Below are 24,918 nucleotides of genomic sequence, written 5' to 3'. Positions count from 1 at the left end.
GTCTATACATTATATGCATAAACTTTTGTAATATTCAGACTTACAGTCAGAAGAACAGGAGTGACAAAGAACCAGCAAATTCTCCACCAGAGCCAGAAGACCCAATTTTTCTTTCCAATCATCATTTCAATGTCTTCAATAAAACGGTTACCACCTTGACATGGAAAACAAAATCAGAAAGAATTTTTCATGATGCTTATCTTATTTCTTACATGACAAGCAGCGGTAAAATGACCATCACTAGCAGACTATCGCCACAAGGCAAAGGCACGATTTTGCATGTCATGACTACAAAAAAAATTGTATTTCTCTGTGTTTTAAATTCCACATATTCAGAATGCTCCTGACATACTCTGTGCCGCTGTGTATAGACCAGAACAACAGCAATTAGCTCTATGCCTGATTATTACTTAGTTGTATTATTGCACTTGCACAGTCATTTGTATAGCTTTCAGATATACTTACCATAAATCCAGCAGATCCCAACCAATTCTAGAATGGCAGCAATAAGTATTCCCCAGCCAGCACAGAAATAGTCAATCAGATCCACCCAGTATATTCCTGCCTGAAAAATGTATTACAATTTAATACAAATTTTATAAAAACAAGACTATACAGTCGTGGCCAGAAGTTTTGAGAATTACATAAATATTGGAAATTGCAAAAGTTGCTGCTTAAGTTTTTATAATAGCAATTTGCATATACTCCAGAATGTTATGAAGAGTGATCAGATGAATTGCATAGTCCTTCTTTGCCGTAAAAAAATTAACTTAATCCCAAAAAAACCTTTCCACTGCATTTCATTGCTGTCATTAAAGGACCTGCTGAGATCATTTCAGTAATCATCTTGTTAACTCAGGTGAGAATGTTGACGAGCACAAGGCTGGAGATCATTATGTCAGGCTGATTGGGTTAAAATGGCAGACTTGACATGTTAAAAGGAGGGTGATGCTTGAAATCATTGTTCTTCCATTGTTAACCATGGTGACCTGCAAAGAAACGCGTGCAGCCATCATTGCGTTGCATAAAAATGGCTTCACAGGCAAGGATATTGTGGCTACTAGGATTGCACATCAATCAACAATTTATAGGATCATCAAGAACTTCAAGGAAAGAGGTTCAATTCTTGTTAAGAAGGCTTCAGGGAGTCCAAGAAAGTCCAGCAAGCGCCAGGATCGTCTCCTAAAGAGGATTCAGCTGCGGGATCGGAGTGCCACCAGTGCAGAGCTTGCTCAGGAATGGCAGCAGGCAGGTGTGAGCGCATCTGCACCCAGTGAGGTGAAGACTTTTGGAAGATGGCCTGGTGTCAAGAAGGGCAGCAAAGAAGCCACTTCTCTCCAAAAAAAACATCAGGGACAGATTAATCTTCTGCAGAAAGTATGGTGAATGGACTGCTGAGGACTGGGGCAAAGTCATATTCTCTGATGAAGCCTCTTTCCGATTGTTTGGGGCATCTGGAAAGAGGCTTGTCCGGAGAAGAAAAGGTGAGCGCTACCATCAGTCCTGTGTCATGCCAACAGTAAAGCATCCTGAGACCATTCATGTGTGGGGTTGCTTCTCATCCAAGGGAGTGGGCTCACTCACAATTTTGCCCAAAAACACAGCCATGAATAAAGAATGGTACCAAAACACCCTCCAACAGCAACTTCTTCCAACAATCCAACAACAGTTTGGTGAAGAACAATGCATTTTCCAGCACGATGGAGCACCGTGCCATAAGGCAAAAGTGATAACTAAGTGGCTCGGGGACCAAAACGTTGACATTTTGGGTCCATGGCCTGGAAACTCCCCAGATCTTAATCCCATTGAGAACTTGTGGTCAATCCTCAAGAGGCGGGTGGACAAACAAAAACCCACTAATTCTGACAAACTCCAAGAAGGGATGATGAAAGAATGGGTTGCTATCAGTCAGGAATTGGCCCAGAAGTTGATTGAGAGCATGCCCAGTTGAAATTGCAGAGGTCCTGAAAAAGAAGGGCCAACACTGCAAATACTGACTCTTTGCATAAATGTCATGTAATTGTCTATAAAAGCCTTTGAAACGTATGAAGTGCGTGTAATTATATTTCACTACATCACAGAAACAACTGAAACAAAGATCTAAAAGCAGTTTAGCAGCAAACTTTGTGAAAAGTAATATTTGTGTCATTCTCAAAACTTTTGGCCACGACTGTATATACATACCGTATGTTATTGGTAGACATCATAAGGAAAAAAAAATCATGACATCAAACTATTTCCAGTGTTAGAGCATTTCCTTATCAGAATCCTGCTGTAATAAATTTCTCACCACTAGCTGGCGCTCTATAATGAGGATTGAGGAAATGTCATTTCTGAATGTCAATGTTGTGCTATAACATACTGTATCCGAATGTCTTGTTCCCGAAACTTCACCCACCGCTCCCTCATTTTCAGCAGCAAAAAGGATGTATAACAATTATTATTTTAAATGTGTATGAACTTTTTAAAACTAGTTAACTCATTTTAAGAGGGGCTGCACTCTTTTGAAAGTCTCCCAAAAAAGTGATCACATGGTGTCCCACTGCAGGGATCCTCAGCAATCATGCATTAATATCAGCTGCATATAGTTCATATCTTTGGGGAAATTAGGCATTGCACGATGCCCATTGAAATCCGTGGTCTGGCCTTGCAATGCACAGATATGGCAGTCTCCCTATGCTCTGGTCTATTGATGAGAATCTTTGGTGGGACTTTATAAGTTTACTAAATCAGGCTACCTCCTTGATGTGGCAGGCACGTAGAATAATTCTATAAAACCATACCTCAGTGACGCATAAAATTCCAAGCAAGAAAAACATGATACAGGCACCGACGGTGATAACTCCCCTCATTTTCTTCATCACTTTTGGGAACGCATCATGTATGGTGGTGGTTATTGTTTCTGTTAATGGAAATAAATCAACAGGTTAATCAGCCTCCTTGATTTAAAGATGTTCTGTCACTTCAGCAAATAGCATTTATTATGTAGAGAAAGTTAATACAAGGCACTTACTAATGTATTGTGATTCTCCATATTGCTTCCTTCGCTGGCTGGATTCATTTTTCCATCACATTATACACTGCTCGTTTCCCTGGGTATGTCCACCCTGCAATCCATCAGTGGTGATCGTGCTTGTACACTTTAAAAAAATGCGCTGGCCTATGTGAGCTCTCACATCCCGGCCACCAGAGAGGCCAGCACTTTTTCCTATAATATGCAAGCACGACCACCACTGATGGATTGCAGGGTGGTCATAACCATGGAAAGGAGCAGTGTATAATGTGATGGAAAAATTAACCCAGCCAGCAAAGGGAGCAACATGGATAATAACAGTACATTAGTAAGGGCCTTGTATTAACTTTCTCTACATGATAAATGCCACTTGCTGAAGTGAGACAACCCCTTTAATTCATGTTATTCTGATATTTTCTTAAAGTGCCCCTCCAGTCAAAGAAAAAAATATACATTTTATCTGATGGGATGTTTAATCTCGCCATTAGTAGATGTAGTGCTCTCACTAATATAATGGAGATACTCTGCTCAGTTTACCAGCAAATGTCACATTTTAGAACTAGTCAGACGATGTAAAATGCATCACCCAGCAGAGGGTGACAATGAGTACAGAAGAAAGGTCAAATACACTGCCTGTCCAAAAAAAAAGTCGCCACCAAAAAAAGATTCTCAATGGGGTCTAGGTCTGGACTCTGTGGTGGACAATCCATATGTGACAATGATGTCTCATCCTCCCTGAACCACTCTATCACAATTTGAGCCCGATGAATCCTGGCATTGTCATCTTGGAGTATGCCCGTGCCATCAGAGAAGAACAAATCCATTGATGGAATAACCTGGTCATTCAGTATGTTCAGGTATCCACTGACCTCATTCTTGGAGCACATTCTGTTGCTGAACCTCGACCTGACCAACTGCAGCAACCCCAGATCATAGCACTGCCCCCACAGGCTGGTACAGTAGGCACTAGGCATGATGGGTGCCTCACTTCATCTGCCTCTCTTCTTACCCTGATGCGCCCATCACTCTGGAACAGGGTAAATCTGGACTTATCAGACCACAGGACCTTCTTCCATTGCTCCAGAGTCCAATCTTTATGCTCCCTAGCAAATTGAAGCCTTTTTTTCTGGTTTGCCTCACTGATTAGTGGTTTTATTACGGCTACACAGCTGTTCAGTCCCAATCCCTTGAGTTCCCGTCGCATTGTGCATGTGGAAATGCTCTTACTTTCACTATTAAACATAGCCCTAAGTTCTACTGTTTTTCTTCGATTTGATTTCACCAAACGTTTAAGTGATCGCCGATCATTCAGAATTTTTTTCCTGCCACATTTCTTCCTCGAATACGATGGGTCCCCACTATCCTTCCAGTTTTCAATAATGGGTTGGACAGTTCTTAACCCAATATTGGTAGTTTCTGCAATCTCCTTAGATGTTTTCTCTGCCTGATGCATGCCAATGGTTTGACCCTTCTCAAACAGACACTAACATCTTTTCCACGACCACGAGATGTGTCTTTCGACATGGTTGTTTAAGAAATGAGAAGCAACCCATGGCACCAGTTGGGGTTAAATAACTTATTGCCAGCTGAAAGATAATCGCCCATGCAGTAATTATCCAATAGGAGGCTCATAACTATTTGCTTAGTTAAATCCAGGTGGTGACTTTTTTTTTGGACAGGCAGTGTACAATGAAAAATCTATCATACATCCTTTGGCATTAAGGGAGTTAATTTGGGAATAAAAGAAAATGGCAATTGTAAAAATTATTTTAAAAAAATGTCTTTATCATTAAAGGAGTTTTCTCTTCCGTTTTCAAACCTGCACTTGGTTCTGAATACTTTTGTAATTGCATTTAATTATAAATCTAGTATAGCCACTGAGTTATGAGCTTTGAGTCAATAAAATCTATCTGTATAGCGCCACCTGCTGTTCCGCCAACTGCCACCAGCCATATTTTCTGTTACAAGCTGTGTCAATTACAGGGCATGCCCCTTGTGCAAGGACACACACCCTGAAAAAAGACAAGCCTGCTAAGCTGGCAGCTTGAAATAAATCTCGCCATTGTAGCAAATGATTGAGGAAATCTGTGGATCAATGTGAGGTACAGGGCTGGTTCTAGCTTTGTTAAAAAAGAATAGTGTGTACTATATAATGTCCGATTTTCATTGTTAAATGGGATAATCCTTTGAATAATATAACAAAAATGAAAATCAGACATCATATAGGACATAACAATCTCTTTCTAACAAAGCTAGAACCAGCCCTGTACCTCACATGGATCCACAGATAACCCCAATCGTTTGCTACAATTACTCTGATAGATTTATTTCAAGCTATTGGCTTAGGGGACATGTCCTTTCTGCAGCTGGTGGCAGTTGATGGATGGTACTGAGCATGTGCTTCCATCTCAGTAAGCAAATTGATGTTAATATCAGGTTTAACTTGTTCAAGGAACATTCCAGAAAAATCTGATACATACAATAATAATTAGTGATGAGCGAATTTAATAAATAAATCCTCTTCTGAATCTCGTGTGGCCTGAGATGACATCATCTCTTCAGCCGGCGTGGTGATGTCATACGTCACCACGCATGGGATTTCAGCCGAGATCTTCAAGCAAGATGGAGGCAGTCAGCCCATTGCGGGCAAATGTATAAGGTAAGTATTATATTTTTTTTGTTTTTTTACAAATCAGGTTAAATCGATTTGCTATCGTGAAGAATGAGGAAATTCGGCTTCGCGGCGAATCAAATTTATCCTGAAATTCGGATCGTGCTCATCAATAATAATAGTAATCTTTATTTATATAGTGCCAATATATTCCGCAGAGCTTTACAGTTCAATGCCTAGTGCAGGGCCTGATACAGATCACTGAATATCAGTAGCACAGGTCATGAAGACCTCTGGACCTGCAAAAGTCATAACATATTAACAGGCTCTCAGTAGGATAGTCCCAGCCTAAATATTGCATATTGGCTCCTGCTATATGCAGGCAGAATAAGACATTGGCCGCTTTTATATATCTACAGAAGGATGAAGGCCCCATGTATAAAAAATTAGTGCAGACAAAAACTGGAGGTGTTCCCGATAGCAATCAATCTGATCCCTGCTTTCATAGTCAGATCTTCTCTGAAATAATATAAGCTTAAAGGGATTGTCTCACTTCAGCAAGTGGCATCTGTTATGCAAAGGAATTTAATACAATTCACTTACTAATGTATTGTGATTCTCCATATTGCTTCCTTTGCTGGCTTGATTAATTTTTCCATCACATTATACAGTGCTCATTTCGATGGTTACGACCACCCTGCAATCCAGCAGTGGTGGTCGTGTTTGCACACTATAGGAAAAAGTGTTTGCCTCTCTGGTGGCTGTGGGTGCTCTCATAAGCTGCTGCTGGATTGCAGGGTGGTCTGTAACCATGGAAACGAGCAGGGTATAATGTGATGGAAAAATTTATCCAGCCAGCATAGGAGGCAATATGGATAATCACAATACAGTAGTAAGGGCCTTGTATTAACTTTCTCTACATGACAAATGCCATTTACTGAAGTGAGACAACCCCTACAAGGTGATATTCCAGCAACAACAATGTATCCCTTATCCAGTAGACAGAGATTGTTAGAAATGTGGAGATCCAACCTATGGGACTCCAACTGATCCCGTAGGACTAGAGTAGTGGACCAGCATCTCTATGGGATGACTGGAGACAGCGCCTGGGGATAGGGGATACCATTTTGTAGCCGGAATACCTCTTTACATGTTATTGACTACGATAGGCAACGCCTCCAGTTCCAATCTGCTCCAGTTTTCGTACAGGAGGACCTATTCTCTTGCCAATATTATACAAAAAGACAATGTGAGCGAAGCTCAGCCAAAACACAACCTCGACATGGCCCGCTGCACTGGAATTCTCATCAAGATTATATTTAATGAACTTAATTAGAAGCAAACAATCTTGTATTTGGAAACTCCCTATTAGCAGAGTGGATGGGAGTTGCTTTACAATGTACTGTATTGTATTCTCTCTTCAAATATTGAGTTTTCTCCGGGTAATATTGAGGTTCTGACAAACTTTTAGACCATAAATTTGTCTTGTAGATGCTTGATTTGAGAAGTCTTCTCTAGATCCCCTTTCCCATACCTACCAACATAGCAGTTCAGGGCATGTAAGCCCAGCCCTGGGAATGACCAAAGATGCTGAGACTAGAGGATAGATAAGCCCCATCCATTTTCAGTCCAGTAAAGATCAAATTTGCTGGGACGGTCTCTGAAAATTACAGACAGTCCCTACAAACTTAGGACTGTTGGCAACTATGCTGGCAACAATTGCAGTGTTAAACTGGGGTTCCTTGGGCCCACTACAGATGACAATCCTTATGGCTGACCCTTCTTTTGTTCAAAACATGTGCACATCCAATTTTTATTCAGTCTTAAACTTTCATTGCACATGTAGGACATATCAATAGGATCTAAGGAACCAAGCTTGCTGGTAAGTGATTGTCTCCAACAGTCAGCTCCAAATGCTGGAACTTGATGGCCCCTTAGTTAGAACCTGGGCTGACCAGAGAACTCACTGGTCTCTGGATGGTCCATACTGACCCTACAAATATGTATAGGGAATACTATACACAATTATTTTGCTATATTTTAAATTATTCCTCCACCATTCCCCATAGCCCTACAAAACATTTTTTTGCAAAAATATGGATCATCCAAAAATGGAGGATTCTTGTATTTTTAGATATGCCTCCTAATATATTTCATTGATAACTGATGATTTGATGTAATAAATGTACATTTTCTATGTCTTGCAGAAATTTTCTTTCTGGGACAAATGCCTCGGGTTGTCTCATTATGGCCCCACCCTTTGGCACACCATACATTACATCATACATTGCGGCTGCACCTGTTACAGTGAATAATTCACAGGTGATTATAGGAAATACGTGTTGTGTCACATCCCTAATTATCGCCACTCAACTATTTCCCAGAGCATGACAAACTGGTATTTTAAAGTCACAAGGGAGAGGCATCCAATAAATCTCATTATTCTTCTATTCTTCTTCTATGCTTGTAGAGACATTTAAATTGTTATGATTCTTTAGTTAAATCCTTGCTTCAATTAGCAGAAAAAGTAGCTTGAACACACACGCAAATGAGTTGTTCCGACCTCCGAGGGCGCCAGAATTTCAGCAAGTGGATAGAGCACTTCTTTTCTCCAGGGTAGGAAGAAGATGACCTACTTGTGCTGGAATATTTGTGCATTGCGCATGCATGAGATGACTTGGCCAAGTGGGCAGCACTCAGATGCCTGGCCCTGTCATTTACCAAGAGATAGGAGGAGCTTAACGAGCAGAGGAAAGGAAGAAGGATGCACTGATGGGAACTTTTCTAATTACTTGTTCTGCTAATTGAAGCAACAAGTTCATTAAAGAATGGTAACACTTTAAGCGCCTCTGCAAGCACTACCTGACTCAATACTTAGTTTACCATGCAAACACAAAGTAACAATATAATATGCTTTAAAATACACATGTGTATATTGCTGTTACAATGACCTGTAGAAAAAAAAGGCAGGGAAGTCATAGAGAAGAATCTTCCCTGCACTATAGAATTAAAAAAAGATTAGAAAAAAGCTACAAAATGAAAATTGCTAAATGGTAAAAAATAAAAAAATAAAAAAATATATGCAAGCACTACCTGACTCAATGCTTAGTTTACTATGCAAACACTAAGAAACAATATAATATACTTTAAAACACACATCTACAGATCGCTGTTGACAAGAAAGGCAGGGAAGTAAAAGAGGAAAATCTTGGTAAAAAATGTATATATATATATGAAAGAAAAACAAACTTGGCACATATGTCAAGTGATGTTCCATAAATAACCCTATTTCCCTCAGTCCTAGCTATAGTATTAGTCTACCAGTGTCAGGAGTGGTAAACTTGGCACATAACAGTCTCTTGTCTAGATTCAGTTTGCAACATTATTTCAAGTTTATAGCACCTATATAAATCTAGGGTCCCATACAGCCCTATAAGGGGTACTGAGGTAACAGTCATGCTCATGCCCTAGTGTCTGAGGGGGGCCTAAAGGTCCATCCACATAAGAAGTCACCAGGATTATAAATGGTACAAGGTAGGTGGGCGGGAATCCAGTTACACATTTTAAATTGGGTCTCAGATCCTTTAAAGGGGTTTTCGGGGTGTACAATATTGATGACCTATCCTCAGGATATGCCAATCAGTCCCTGATCGTTGGAGGTCTGACTCCTGGCACTCCTGCCAACCAGCTGTTTGAAGAGGTGACAGTGCTCCTGTGAGTGCTGTGACCTCTTTGCAGCATACCAAGCACAACACCTTTCATTTTAAAGTGCATATTGTAGACCAAGACCACTCACTTGAATGGGACCAAGCTGCACACAGACCATGTGATTGATGAACGTGATGTCACTGGCCTAGAAAAATGAGGAGCGCTCATAGCAGCGCCACTGCCTCTTCAAACAGCTGATTGGTGGCACTGCAGGCATGCAAACCCCTCACCGATCAGATATTGATGACCTATCCTGAGGATAGATCATAAATTATTTACTCCTTTAAGTTACACCTCTAGGCCCATGCTGTAACCCCATAGGCAGAGGCATACAGAGGTTGTCATGTATTCAACTAGATATTATACTGGCGATGTATGCTACCCTAGAACTGAAGAAAGGCACCATACATGGAGTGCCTAGAGTTCCATAAAACAAAGCCATTGAAACCTTGTGTACCTTAATACATGAAGTCTTTCTAGCTACCAACTATACTTATTAATACATCTACTTTTATATTACTGTATCATGTATACATTGTATTATACATCAAAATTGTTGAAAACATTGATATGATAATTAATAAAAACACATTACAACTGTACTCACCTACTGAGGCGAACTGGGAATCAAGCCCTAAGGTTAAGAGCATAAAGAAGAAGAGAATGGACCATAGTGGAGCTACAGGCAGCTGAGACAAAGCTTCAGGGTATGCAATGAATGCAAGAGCAAATCCTAGAAAAAGTGAAAGAGACACATGTTACTATTATGGTGACTATACCGTCTCACATCATTGGTAATCAAGAATTCAATATCCACATAAAACATCATGGAGAGGTTTCAAGTCCCAGAAGTTGTGTAATATCTCTAAACCTTATATTTAGTTAAAGGCATTGTCTCATCACAGAAATCCATTTTATACGAGAGCCTCACATGCCATTTCACCTGCTGATTTTGCTACAGAAACTTACAATTTCTGCTGCAGTGGCCACTACAGGATAAATGTAGTATTACATGTGGAAATTCAAATAGGTGACTGTGTACGTAATTAAAGGGATTGTCCGGGTTTAGAGCTGAACCCGGACATATTCCCATTTTCACCCCTCTAGGCTTCCACCTAGCAGTGTTCCCAGTGACATCGCCAGCTGTTATAGGCGGGCTCTACAGGCAGAGGCAGTGCTAAAACCCGCCCATTAGTGCCGGGCTCACTGCTAGGCGGAAGCCTCCGCCTAGCTTTAGCCATGAAGAGCCCGGTACGTCAACGGATCTCCAGAAAATGCCTTTGCCCTGCTCCGATGCTCATATCAGGGAGCCGGAGGGGTGAAAATGGGGATATGTTCGGGTTTAGCTGTAAACTCAGACAACCACTTTAAGGCTTCATGAAAACCATGAATCCACACAATATGGATACCTTCCATATACACTCCTAATTTTTCTCACTCCTATCAATAGAAATGACTAGTCTCATCTCAATGCAGTACAGAAAAGACATGTTCTATAACTTGTGGAATGGTCACAGGGATGTGCAAACATACGGATGTGTGCATGGCCCCATAGAAATAAATGGGCCAGTGCGCTATCTGCAAAAATATGCATAGCACACAAATGAAAAATATGGTCATGTGCATGAGACCTAATGGATAGACAGCTCATAGGCATAGGTCATCATTGGGTAACCTACTTCTATGACACCCTACTAAGGCAATGAGACAACCCCTTTAATACACTGACATACAGGTTGTAATGGGTAGTGTTGATCGAGCACCAAAGTGCTCGCGTGTTCTGCCGAGCACCCAATGCACAATGGAAGTCAATGGGAGAACCCCAGGCACCCTCTGCTCTGAAGAAGGGAGGGTGTCTGGACTCTAGTTCGGCTTAGGAGTCCATGCTCTAACTCCATATATAGCTATATCCATATATGAAGTCAGTGGTTGGGGACACCCCAGTGTATTTAAATCTAATTTCTGAAAAGGTTCTGCCAGGATTTGATTTACCAACGTTGTACATTAGAGGCAAGCACCTGATCCACTCAGTCATAAAGCTGAATGCTAAACTGTCAGAAAAACCTCATAGAAGTTTTTGATGTAGTGAGTATTCCTATTCAGCAGAGGATTTATTTTATATTTCTGTGTAGTTTAACATGTACAGATGTGGCAGGGTTAGCACTCAAACTCTTAACTCAAATTTCTTAAATCATTGTGTTATCTTGAAACAAAAGCCATTGAAAAGCAATTGAAGGTGTTTGCTTAGTTTAGATAACACATCTCAGAAATCTCAGAACGCATGAGTGTTAACTCTACTACATTGGAAGCTGTATTGTGTAGTGGTTAAAATCCTTGCCTCTAATGTACAAGGTTGGGAGTTCAAATCCCAGCAGAAACATTTTTATATATATATATATATAAGTTTTTAGCCATAATATATTTACATATATTATTATATATTTAGAATCTATAATATATTATAATATATGTAAATATATTATGGCTAAAAACATCGGTAGTAGTTTACCACATATTATGCATTCATATATATCAGAAGTATGATTATATATAAATATGGCGTCACCACTGGGTGAATAAACAGTTTTCTTTTTTCACTATACCGGAGTGCTGCTCTATTTTTTATTTTTATTATCCTGGGACGCTTTTCCTATTGGAGCTTGCACCCAATCTTCAAATCTAAAGGTTGGTGCTGCCATTCATTGCATTTTATATATATATATATATATTATTATTTATTTTTATTTTTTTAGTAATTACATATTTATTTTGTGCCATACATTTTTTACAATTACAAAAAAAAAAATATATATATATATATATATATATATATAAATTTAAACTCTATTTCTGAAATGTTTCTGCCGGGATTTGAACTTCTAACCTTGTACATGAGAAGCATAGACCTTATCCACTCAGCTATAAAGCTGAATGCTAAACTGTGTTAGAAAAACCTCATAGAAGTTTCTGATGTAGTGAGTATTCTAATTCAGCAGAAGACTTACTTTATATTTATGTGCAGGTTAACATGTAGCTCTATAGTGTAGTGGTTAGCCTCTAATGTACAAGGGTTTGGGAATTCAAGTCCTGACAGAAACTTTTCAGAAAAAGATGCTAAATTACATTTAAATACACTGACTCGATCAACACTAGTAATTGGTAATATAATCACAATATGATTTCACCTCACCTGAGTCTACTACATCCTTTACTTCTTTCTCAGCTTTGAATGCCATGTGCCCCAATATAGAGAAGATGGCAAAGCCAGCGAACACACTGGTGAGGCAGTTGGTGACGCACACTATGATGGCATCCCCATAGCAGTTATTGTGGAACTTGTTGTAAGATGAAAGTGCCACTAGACCACCCCATGCTGTGGACAGAGAGAAGAAAATCTGTGTGGCCGCATCCTTCCAAACCTAGAATGATTCACAAGCAAAAGGCATGCATTATCACCAGAATTCTGACACATGAGGTTGGACATAATTAGTACAAGGACAGACACTTTAGATTTTGAAATAGACTATAATACAGAATAAAGGCCAATGTGAATAAGATAACGTATAATCCACACAATGTCAACACTTAAAATTGCAGTTAGAGTTTGTTTCGATTTTATTGCAGGGATATTTTAAATAATCTGCATGCTGTCGTTAAGGGGTTGTCCACTTTTTACAATCCTTTTATTAAAAAGGGTTTTTCTTAAAATAAGCTGATCAAATAAATCCCCAGCAATCATTATAGGGAACTGACAGCAACTAATTCCCCTACAGCACTCCCACGGGAGAAATGAAGTACCGCATGATCATCGATGTCATGCACAGATCAGCTGGAACCTCCAGAAAGTTCTCTGCTGGGTTTTCACCAGGGGGGCTGGCATTTTATCAGACAAAATAGACCATGGCACTATTTAGATGGCTTATTTGATGGAATCTGCCCCGGAGGCTCCAAATGGAGATGTGATCAAAGCCTCTAGTGACCCTTTACTCACATAGAAGGGAATCAATTTCATATATTTGTTTCATATTCATAAGGTTGAGAAATACATGTAGTTGATTGAATTTTTTGAAAGTGTCAGAATACTTGCATTGCTATAAAAAAGAACAAGGGTCAAAAATGTCCAACAGATGTGTACCATCCTTGAGTTAACTGAACAATGAATTACTAAGAAAAAATCTTTAAAAAAAAATTAAAGAACCATTAAAGAAACTTACTTCTGCACTTGTAAGTTTTGAAATGTCTGACTGGGTTCCAATATAATAGTTTATCCCTTCAAAGGCGCCTTCCAGTGTCGCTCCTCTGATCAAAAGAATCAGCAAGACCACGTAAGGAAAAATGGCAGTGAAGTATACCACCTGTCAGAATAAGCATGAAGATGTTAAAAAAACAATGCTAATTAAAAATAAAAAAAACTCTGCAGGTTCCTACTGAAAATGTGTGCAAAGCCCATTGTCCTTAATCAGGCTTTCATGAGACTTAAAAGCTTAGCTCTGTGTAATTGTCATCTGATCGTCTACAGTGCGCTGCTCTCTGATAACAAGAACACAGCAGAAGTTTTAATTTAGCTTTCTGTATGAAAGAAGAAGAAAACAAAATAGAATGGAACCAATTATGTAAAAACAAAATATTTGCAATTTTTTTTTAGGTGATACAGTATTTTATATGGTACATGTAACAAGATAATACAGGGGAGTAGTTGTATGGGGAAGCAAAGAAAGCGGTTGCTTTGGGGCCCAAAATTTAGAAGCGGCCCTCCTAGGGGGAGGACTAAAAGATTTTATTATCAGGGCCCCCTCAGCAGTATTACGCAATGATATTATATACAGTGACACTGTATATAATGGATGCAGTGGCTTCAGGGCCTCAACTAAGATAGCAAGCTAGACTAGCCTCAAGAGTGGGGGTTGCAGAGGAGGAGGGGATTGCAAAGAAGTTGCTGGGGGGGGGGGCATTCAAAATTTTGCTGTGGGGCCCAGTCATTTCTAGTTATTCAACTGAGATAATAGTTGGCAATCTTGAACTTGAAATTACAGAACAAGCTCAAATGTCTAGTAGTACAGTATGCAGAGATTTCAGTTACTGGGAATGTGACACAACATTCTATGAAAAATGATATGACCGCCCATTTGGTTAAAAGAATATGTTAGATTTCGAGCAATGCAGTTGGCTGTAGCCCATAGTACATGGAAATTCCAAATTCTACCAGAAATTAATCTATCGATCTCCTATCTATCTATCTATCTATCTATCTATCTATCTATCTTTCTTATACTATTTTCTGCACAGCAAGGCCAAAAAATATTTTTTCCAGTGCTACTCTGTTGATATACAGTCTGGAAATACAATAATAACCCAAAGCAATCCCAGTGACATTATCCTGTTAAGGACCATGCACCATAAATGGCACATGCACATAAATTGTAAAGCTCCTGCTCCTACAACCTGGCAGGAGCAGGACCAGTCGTGGAGAGAATCGTCTCTTGTGTCTATACATATTATTCATAAAACACATTGTACCGTTTCATTTTAATGTAAATTTCCAAATATAAAAACAAAAGAACCATTATATATAGTACAATTTATTCCTATTGAAAAGCCCTAGGTGTTATGAAAATAAAGTGCAAAAAAAAATAATATTTTGAGGGCTATTAAACCACCACATAGTGGTTAAGCAAAATTGCTAAAACATGTCTGGTAATTTAGGAATACTCTGGTTGTTAAGGGGTTGTAGAACAAAGTATTGACCTCACTACTATGATTTGTTAATATTTGGTAGAAATGGATTTTTTACAAGGTAATATAATTTCACAGTGGAGACAACTGGGTGCTTTATGACACCATCTATTTTAATGGTTTACCATGAAGTGAATTTTTGGCCGCCTGTATCATTAACAGACCAAAGACTTTATTGGTTTACAGTGGGATATGCACTGTAGACAGTGTATGGGGTTGTTCCTGTGATGTTTTGTATGGTCTAATAGTCTATAGTTTAATGCGCCATATAGAGCACTTTTAATGACTTGTTTTTCAGTCTCGGTTTGGCCTAGTGATCTACAAGTAGTGGATTTCATGTCTGGAATGTTTATGGTATACTGTATAATGTAATGGTGTATAAGACAGTGATGCATAATTGTCTACTTCTGTAACATTACTACATATAATTTGCTATTTACAGAAGACAATTGAAATTCATAATGAATGACTTTCACTAGCCTACAGGAAGCTAATAAAAGTTCATCTTGATTAACGCACTTGTGGATATGATATTTACATGTTAATATTTGAACTGACTGCTAAAATGCCTTATTTCACAGTCAATAGGGCACATTACTAACACTGAGGTGAAACAGTATGTGACTGGAAAAAAAAAGTGGATGCTACTAGTTATAGCGATTTCCCCACCATTAGTAGTAGTGGTATATGGTTATCATATATAAGACTTGTTAGGAAACCGAAGCACTCTATCGGTATACTAACGGTATACCGATCCTTTATGTGGTGGTTCCAGCAGTGTTGGGAGCCAGTCCGAAGCTCCCCCAGACATAGATAGGACTTGTAAGGAAACCGCAGCACTCTCTAGTCTTCAGTATCCAAAGGTTTATTCACAATACAGTGCAACGTTTCGACCAGTGTGGTCTTTCTCAAGGCTTGAGAAAGACCACACTGGTCGAAACATCGCACTGTATTGGTGAATAAACCTTTGGATAGTGAAGACTAGAGAGTGCTGCGGTTTCCTTACAAGTCTTATCTTGAAATATCGCAAATTCGCAAATTCGAATATAGCCCCTGCCGCTCATCACTAGTGGTTCCATCCACTTGATGTTCAGACAACTGCTCTGACTAAAGGGACTACCAGCAACAACTCACCCATTGATTCCTGGCAGGGGAACCTTAGCTGGTTATTCAAAGGTGACTGAACACGAAGGCCACAATGTAGATATAGAGTTTTGTCCTGAAAACATCTTTTTTTGTAGCTTGTAAGTACTCAACTGCATGACAAGCAAGTATCCAGGATTTGGACAGCCGTTCCTACCCTAGTAGAATGTTCCTGTTTTGAAGTCTAACTGCAAATATTGGCACAGAAATAGAAACATTCAAGTAGCTGCTTATTGGCTACTCGCATGCAACTTCCCCTTAGTGGAGTAGAAGGTAATATAGAACCATGGAAGTGGTAGGTGTCTTGTATTATGGCAGTACTTTGACTTGCACATTTGTATAGGCACTATAGAAAGTTAGCTTCTCTGGCTACTGTGATGTTCAAGATAGTAAAAATAATTGGCATCAAGGTCTGAGGGGCTTCAAACCTAAAAGAAGTTATATGTCTGCCATGGCTGTTTTGACATTACCCAAGTCCCACTGCTTTCTATTGCCACCACTACCATCTTGACATACAGGAAATGCCCTGTTTGCCAATCAATGGCCACAATAGTGACCAGGCTTTTATTGGCTAAGACATTTCCTATGCTTTCAGTAGGAGTCAGAAGAAGAGTGCCTCAGGGCTCAAGGCAGCATCGATGAAGGTGAATATGTCTTCCTTAATATTTTAAGCACTTCTAACCCCACTGAGAAGCTTAAAAACAATTTATTGAACAATTTGCTTATGAAAAATGTACGTGGCTGGCACCATATTATGAACAATTCGGGATTGAGGATGTTCCTTGTCTTCTGCTCGTCTACTGTTTTAGCTGCACTATATCATGGTCAGAGCAGTTGGGAAAGGCTGCAAGGCAGCAGCACTTTGCAGATGCTGTGTGGCTCTAGAGTGGCTCTGAGGGTGCTAGGCTGGGGCATTAGAAGTCCCTGATTGACAGGCGGCAATTATTGGGGTTCCCCAAAGACAGCTAACTGACCACCCCAGTTATATAGATATTTATTGGCCAGATAAATGGTATTACCAGGGCAATTCCAACATGACAAAATACATTCAGCTATAGAGATGAGAAAATTGCACAAAATTCAATTCGGCTTCGGTGTGGCCGAATCAGTGGACTGATTTGATTCAGGTCCAAATTGGTTCCACCGAATACAATCAATTGTTCTGAATACATCAATTGGTCTGAAAATGTGTGTAGGACTCATATTTTATCTGTCTTGTCTCTAATTAAAAAAATATATTTTTTCTTCTTTATCTCTGTTTTTCTCTTTTCCCGACTTGAAATTCACCTGGAGTGAATCACCAAAATTTCAGATACGGATCCATCTCAATAAAAAAAAAAAATTCAGGTTGAATCCAAAATTTAGAATTGATTCACTCATCTCTAGTCATCTATACCAAAGTATATTTAGATAGGACTAGTTCTGCAAATTATTCCTCCCCCAGCTAGAAATACAACAGAGAATGGTACTTATGACAATCTCACTAACCCAACCACTATTTATGAGTGGTGAACAGCCTATTGACTGGCAGAGGAAGATTTATTGATCTTCTGGAAAAACAAATTCAAAGACACCCACGTTCACTAGTAAATTAGGTTATTGTCTGTGGTTACATGGGCGCATGAGTCTTACAGAAGGTGCTACCTACTCGACAAGCCAGTTAAAATAATGCCTAAAGCATTTACAGTATGACACATACAGGGAGAGGCACCAATATATTTTCTTGGAAGTGTTGGTTGTGCTTTGTGTTGATAATTGTCTAATCGCAGACAAAGCTTTTACACTCTGTATTTGAAATACACATAATTTCTGTGCATAAGATAAGCAGAACCTAGGTAGAGATCAAGCTTGCCAACCATCCATAAATTTCTGGACAGTCCGTAAAAATAAGCGACTTTTTTTTTCTGCGTCCGTGAATTGTCAGTGACTTTCTGAGGCTGCTGGTACTTGACTAGATTATTTTGGTGCAAATTTTTAGAGATGAGCGAATTTAATATTTAAAAATTCGTTCACGCTTTGTTTGGTGGTAAAAGCAGAATTGCGTTATGGATTCTGTTATCACGGACCATAACGCTATTCTATGAGGAAATGCATAACTGAGTGCCTTTAGAGGCATTCCGTTATTCATTCAGTCATAATAGAAGTCTATGAGCTGCAAAACTGATCCGTCCCGTTTCTGTTATGCAGGGGAGTCCTCTCCTGCATAACGGAAACGGGATGGATCTGTTATGCAGGCCTTAGACTTCTATTATGATGGAAGGAATACAAACCTTTTCCTACTTGTACAATGTACAAACCTTTTCCTACTTAGCCAAGCAGAACTGACCAATTATCACATATAAGGGTTTTTAAAATTGTTCAAATCACAGAGAAGTTTGCATAAAGACTTTCTTACCAGTGCCATGTCCTAATGCAGTCTCAACCACTCTCCTCCACCAAGCAAAAATAGCCAAATGGTACATATCTCTTCCCCTTAATGGCTACTAGAAACTATTTTGCCAAGTGTTAGTGTCGTCCCACCACCATTCCAACATATGTTCGATGTGCTCCCCAAGACCTTGCCCAGCTGCAAATGGATGCTGACACTTAAAGGGGCATTCAAATGTTTTAATATGGATGGCCTATCTCCATTGAGCTGTATGGAGCAGCCCTGCAGGTACCAGCTATGTCCACTACACAATGGATGGAACTATGTAGTTCTAGAACTGACGTCCAACGTCAGAGCTACTTTGTAACAGCTGTTCAGACAGGGTGTGGACTGTAGGACCTTCAGTGATCTGATATTGATGATCTATTATGAGTATAGACCATCAATATTAAAATCATGGAATACCTCATTTAAGAGATGCTAGTATTTAGACAGTAGTTCCTGGGGAAGGGATCCTTGACTCCCTATCCATCACGATTCATTTTCATGCTGGTCAGTATGAATTTTTAGAATTTGGAGAGACACTACACTGCATGCAGAATTATTAGGCAAATGAGTATTTTGACCACATCATCCTCTTTATGCATGTTGTCTTACTCCAAGCTGTATAGGCTCGAAAGCCTACTACCAATTAAGCATATTAGGTGATGTGCATCTCTGTAATGAGAAGGGGTGTGGTCTAATGACATCAACACCCTATATTAGGTGTGCATAATTATTAGGCAACTTCCTTTCCTTTGGCAAAATGGGTCAAAAGAAGGACTTGACAGGCTCAGAAAAGTCAAAAATAGTGAGATATCTTGCAGAGGGATGCAGCACTCTTAAAATTGCAAAGCTTCTGAAGCGTGATCATCGAACAATCAAGCGTTTCATTCAAAATAGTCAACAGGGTCGCAAGAAGCATGTGGAAAAACCAAGGCGCAAAATAACTGCCCATGAACTGAGAAAAGTCAAGCGTGCAGCTGCCAAGATGCCACTTGCCACCAGTTTGGCCATATTTCAGAGCTGCAACATCACTGGAGTGCCCAAAAGCACAAGGTGTGCAATACTCAGAGACATGGCCAAGGTAAGAAAGGCTGAAAGACGACCACCACTGAACAAGACACACAAGCTGAAACGTCAAGACTGGGCCAAGAAATATCTCAAGACTGATTTTTCTAAGGTTTTATGGACTGATGAAATGAGAGTGAGTCTTGATGGGCCAGATGGATGGGCCCGTGGCTGGATTGGAAAAAGGGCAGAGAGCTCCAGTCCGACTCAGACGCCAGCAAGGTGGAGGTGGAGTACTGTTTTGGGCTGGTATCATCAAAGATGAGCTTGTGGGGCCTTTTCGGGTTGAGGATGGAGTCAAGCTCAACTCCCAGTCCTACTGCCAGTTTCTGGAAGACACCTTCTTCAAGCAGTGGTACAGGAAGAAGTCTGCATCCTTCAAGAAAAACATGATTTTCATGCAGGACAATGCTCCATCACACGCGTCCAAGTACTCCACAGCGTGGCTGGCAAGAAAGGGTATAAAAGAAGAAAATCTAATGACCTGGCCTCCTTGTTCACCTGATCTGAACCCCATTGAGAACCCGTGGTCCATCATCAAATGTGAGATTTACAAGGAGGGAAAACAGTACACCTCTCTGAACAGTGTCTGGGAGGCTGTGGTTGCTGCTGCACGCAATGTTGATGGTGAACAGATCAAAACACTGACAGAATCCATGGATGGCAGGCTTTTGAGTGTCCTTGCAAAGAAAGGTGGCTATATTGGTCACTGATTTGTTTTTGTTTTGTTTTTGAATGTCAGAAATGTATATTTGTGAATGTTGAGATGTTATATTGGTTTCACTGGTAAAAATAAATAATTGAAATGGGTATATATTTGTTTTTTGTTAAGTTGCCTAATAATTATGCACAGTAATAGTCACCTGCACACACAGATATCCCCCTAAAATAGCTAAAACTAAAAACAAACTAAAAACTACTTCCAAAAATATTCAGCTTTTATATTAATGAGTTTTTTGGGTTCATTGAGAACATGGTTGTTGTTCAATAATAAAATTAATCCTCAAAAATACAACTTGCCTAATAATTCTGCACTCCCTGTATATTTGAGCATACATTATCCAAAGACCAATGGGAATATAAAGATTTAATACGCATATTCAAATGTTCACCTATCTTTTCTCTTCCAGGGTGAGCACTGAATAGTATTACAGGAAGGTGCAGCAAAATTAATATTGTACTACATGGCAAACAGCTCTTCTACAAATAGACATGTTCTTGTTATGAATATTTAAACATATCCTACAAAAAATATAAAATTCTTGGGTCGATTATTACCTTTCCTGAAGACTTTATGCCTTTAAACAAAGCTGCACCAATTATAATCCAAGCTAAGAGAAGACAGAGGGCCAAGTACCAGACAACGTTCCCTGTTTCATCGAGCCCACTTGATTGACGAAGTGCCACTTTTCTGTGAAGGTTACATGATACATTATCAGCCTGACTCAGCAAATCATGATTAACACAAGGAAAGTGTATTTTTGTAATTATGAAATCCCAGCAAGTCAGCATGGAAGCTATGCAGTGAAGTCCTCGTATTGATTATATTTCTGTATTAAATCCTTAAAGGGAATCTGGCATCTTCCAAATATTGTTTCATCTGCTAGTAGCCAGAGAAAGCCAAGCACTTTACTCGGCTATCTTCAGCAGTCCCAGGGAGTGCACAAAAAATAAAAAATGATTTGACCATTGTTTTGTTTTTCATCATTCAGCATTAAAGAGTGCATAACCTCATTGTTCAGATCCAGACAAGTGTTGGGATATATAATAAGTGTAGGTTGTATAGGCTGATTTTGTCTACTTTTTAAAAAAAAATTGATTTATTTAAAAAAAAGTAGTTATTAAAAAAAAGCAATTTTTTGTGTCGTGGGATGTGTTTTATAACTCTTTATTTATAGTATTTATTTAATTTCCCTAGGGAACTTTTGCTTTTTACTAATTTTAAAACATTGTACGCTATACAACATTTTGTCTATATCACAATGCATTACTGACTCTGCGTGTAAAATACAACAAAGGCAAGTGTTGGGGGATAACATAGGTAATAAGTCATAGGCCTCATGCACATGTGCTCCCTGCATCACGGATGCAATCCGAAGCTGTGGTGTGGAATGTAGGCACACACCCCACGGAAGCACTATGTTTCTGTCCATGCCTCCGCACCTCAAAAAACTAGAACATGTTCTATTTCTTTGCGGTGCGGATGGATCACGGACGCAATCAAGTTGAATGGGTCTCGATCTGTCCCGGCCGCCGCACGGACGTTGCCCGTGCATTGGGGACACGGTCGTGTGAAAGAGCCCTAAGTCTGGAATTGAAGCTCAGTTTCCATTTAAGAACATGAAGGATAGCTGCAAACCCAGACATGGCCAATAGAAAATAGTGGTGCTGTTTCCGAGGAGGAGAAAACCCTTATTTTTTATTCTCATACAATCCCTTTAAACCTCCAGTATTCTACACATATGACTAATCTATAGAACAAGGTGCCTGGAGTCTTATAAATAGTGTTGAGTGAGCATGCTCGGCCGAACACCGCGTGTGCTCGAGCCAGTGTATTTAAATCTACTTTAACCTCTATTTCTATGCAGAAGATCGCTGTACAGTGAGGGAATCCCTCAGTGTAAGTCCGCGGCTTAGGAGTCCCTGCTCTGACTCCATATATGGCTATATCCATATATTGAGTCAGTGCTTGGGGACACCACAGTGTATTTAAATCTATTTTAACCTGTATTTCAGAAAAGTTTCTGCCGACATTCAAACTCATGACCTTCTGTATTAGAGGAAAGTCACTTAACCACTCAGCTATAATAACTGCATAGCCAGTTACTTAAAAAAAAAAAAATAGATAAATACTGTACTGTACTTCTACTGAGACCTATACAGTAGAAGTCTCATTTTTTTATATTTTTTTTTGTGTCTGCTTATGCAGCTCTATAGTGTAGTGGCTTAAGTTCTGCGCTATGATGCAGAAGTTGTGAGTTCAAATCCTGGCGCAAAATTTTTCAGAAATAGAGGTTTAATTCAGATTTATATATTTTATATATATTTTTGTAATTTTAGAAAATGTATGACACAAAAAAAATGTGTAATTACAAAAAAATTAAAAAATAAATATATATAATATATATACAGTACAGACCAAAAGTTTGGACACACCTCATTCAAAGAGTTTTCTTTATTTTCATGACTATGAAGGAATCAAAACTATGAATTAACACATGTGGAATTATATACATAACAAACAAGTATGAAACAACTGAAAATATGTCATATTCTAGGTTCTTCAAAGTAGCCACCTTTTGCTTTGATTACTGCTTTGCACACTCTTGGCATTCTCTTGATGAGCTTCAAGAGGTAGTCCCCTGAAATGGTCTTCCAACAGTCTTGAAGGAGTTCACAGAGATGCTTAGCACTTGTTAGCCCTTTTGCCTTCACTCTGCGGTCCAGCTCACCCCAAACCATCTCGATTGGGTTCAGGTCCGGTGTTCATCTGGCGCAGCACCCCATCACTCTCCTTCATAGTCAAATAGCCCTTACTTTCAAAGTTTTCCCAATTTTTTGGCTGACTGACTGACCTTGATTTCTTAAAGTAATGATGGCCACTCGTTTTTCTTTACTTAGCTGCTTTTTTCTTGCCATAATACAAATTCTAACAGTCTATTCAGTAGGACTATCAGCTGTGTATCCACCTGACTTCTCCTCAACGCCACTGATGGTCCCAACCCCATTTATAAGGCAAGAAATCCCACTTATTAAACCTGGCAGGGCACACCTGTGAAGTGAAAACCATTTCAGGGGACTACCTCTTGAAGCTCATCAAGAGAACGCCAAGAGTGTGCAAAGCAGTAATCAAAGCAAAAGGTGGCTACTTTGAAGAACCTAGAATATGACATATGTTCAGTTGTTTCACACTTGTTTGTTATGTATATAATTCCACATGTGTTAATTCATAGTTTTGATGCCTTCAAGTGTGAATCTACAATTTTCATAGTCATGAAAATAAAGAAAACTCTTTGAATGAGAAGGTGTGTCCAAACTTTTGGTCTGTACTATATATATATAGTTAGATAAAATCATACTTCTGATATATATGAATGCATAATATGTGGGAAACTACTACTGATGTTTTAGCCATAATATATTTACATATATTATAATATACGGATGTAGTAGAGTTAACACTCATGATTTATGAGACATGTTATCTAAACTAAATGCGTTAAGCAAACACCTTCAATTGCTTTTCAATGGCTTTTGTCTCAAGATAACGCAATGAGTTAAGAAATTTGAGTTAAGAGCTTGAGTGCTAACCCTGCTACAACTGTATTATATATTCTAAATATATGTGCAAATATATTATGGCTAAAAAAAATATAATATTATGGCTAAAAAGCTAAAAACGCATATATATATATATATATATATATATATATATATATACAGTACAGACCAAAAGTTTGGACACACCTTCTCATTCAAAGAGTTTTCTTTATTTTCATGACTATGAAGGCATCAAAACTATGAATTAACACATGTAGAATTATATACATAACAAACAAGTGTGAAACAACTGAAAATATGTCATATTCTAGGGGTTCTTCAAAGTAGCCACCTTTTGCTTTGATTACTGCTTTGCACACTCTTGGCATTCTCTTGATGAGCTTCAAGAGGTAGTCCCCTGAAATGGTCTTCCAACAGTCTTGAAGGAGTTCCCAGAGATGCTTAGCACTTGTTGGCCCTTTTGCCTTCACTCTGCGGTCCAGCTCACCCCAAACCATCTCGATTGGGTTCAGGTCCGGTGACTGTGGAGGCCAGGTCATCTGGCGCAGCACCTCATCACTCTCCTTCATGGTCAAATAGCCCTTACTTTCAATGTTTTCCCAATTTTTCGGCTGACTGACTGACCTTCATTTCTTAAAGTAATGATGGCCACTCATTTTTCTTTACTTAGCTGCTTTTTTCTTGCCATAATACAAATTCTAACAGTCTATTCAGTAGGACTATCAGCTGTGTATCCACCTGACTTCTCCTCAACGCAACTGATGGTCCCAACCCCATTTATAACGCAAGAAATCCCACTTATTAAACCTGACAGGGCACACCTGTGAAGTGAAAACCATTTCAGGGGACTACCTCTTGAAGCTCATCAAGAGAATGCCAAGAGTGTGAAAAGCAGTAATCAAAGCAAAAGGTGGCTACTTTGAAGAACCTAGAATATGACATATTTTCAGT

At 39.2% G+C, this 24,918-nt stretch overlaps 1 protein-coding gene across 1 annotated transcript in view; it reads right to left on the bottom strand.

Annotated features, from left to right (window-relative positions):
• LOC120977382 (sodium- and chloride-dependent neutral and basic amino acid transporter B(0+)-like) overlaps positions 1–24,918 on the bottom strand; it is a 47,949-nt gene that overhangs the window by 13,077 nt on the left and 9,954 nt on the right. Inside the window, exons 6-12 of the mRNA XM_040405310.1 lie at positions 20,965–21,097; positions 13,547–13,687; positions 12,523–12,751; positions 9,940–10,065; positions 2,784–2,902; positions 466–565; positions 45–154 (exon numbers count right to left, since the gene is read on the bottom strand). Of these exons, the coding sequence (XP_040261244.1) occupies positions 45–154; positions 466–565; positions 2,784–2,902; positions 9,940–10,065; positions 12,523–12,751; positions 13,547–13,687; positions 20,965–21,097 (958 nt within the window). The remainder of the gene's footprint in view (positions 1–44; positions 155–465; positions 566–2,783; positions 2,903–9,939; positions 10,066–12,522; positions 12,752–13,546; positions 13,688–20,964; positions 21,098–24,918) is intronic.

The sequence above is a fragment of the Bufo bufo genome, chromosome 8 (genome assembly GCF_905171765.1).
Source record: "Bufo bufo chromosome 8, aBufBuf1.1, whole genome shotgun sequence".
Taxonomy (NCBI): Eukaryota; Metazoa; Chordata; class Amphibia; order Anura; family Bufonidae; genus Bufo; species Bufo bufo.
The sequence above is the reverse complement of the archived record's forward strand: the minus strand, read 5'-3'. Positions and strand labels throughout refer to the sequence as shown.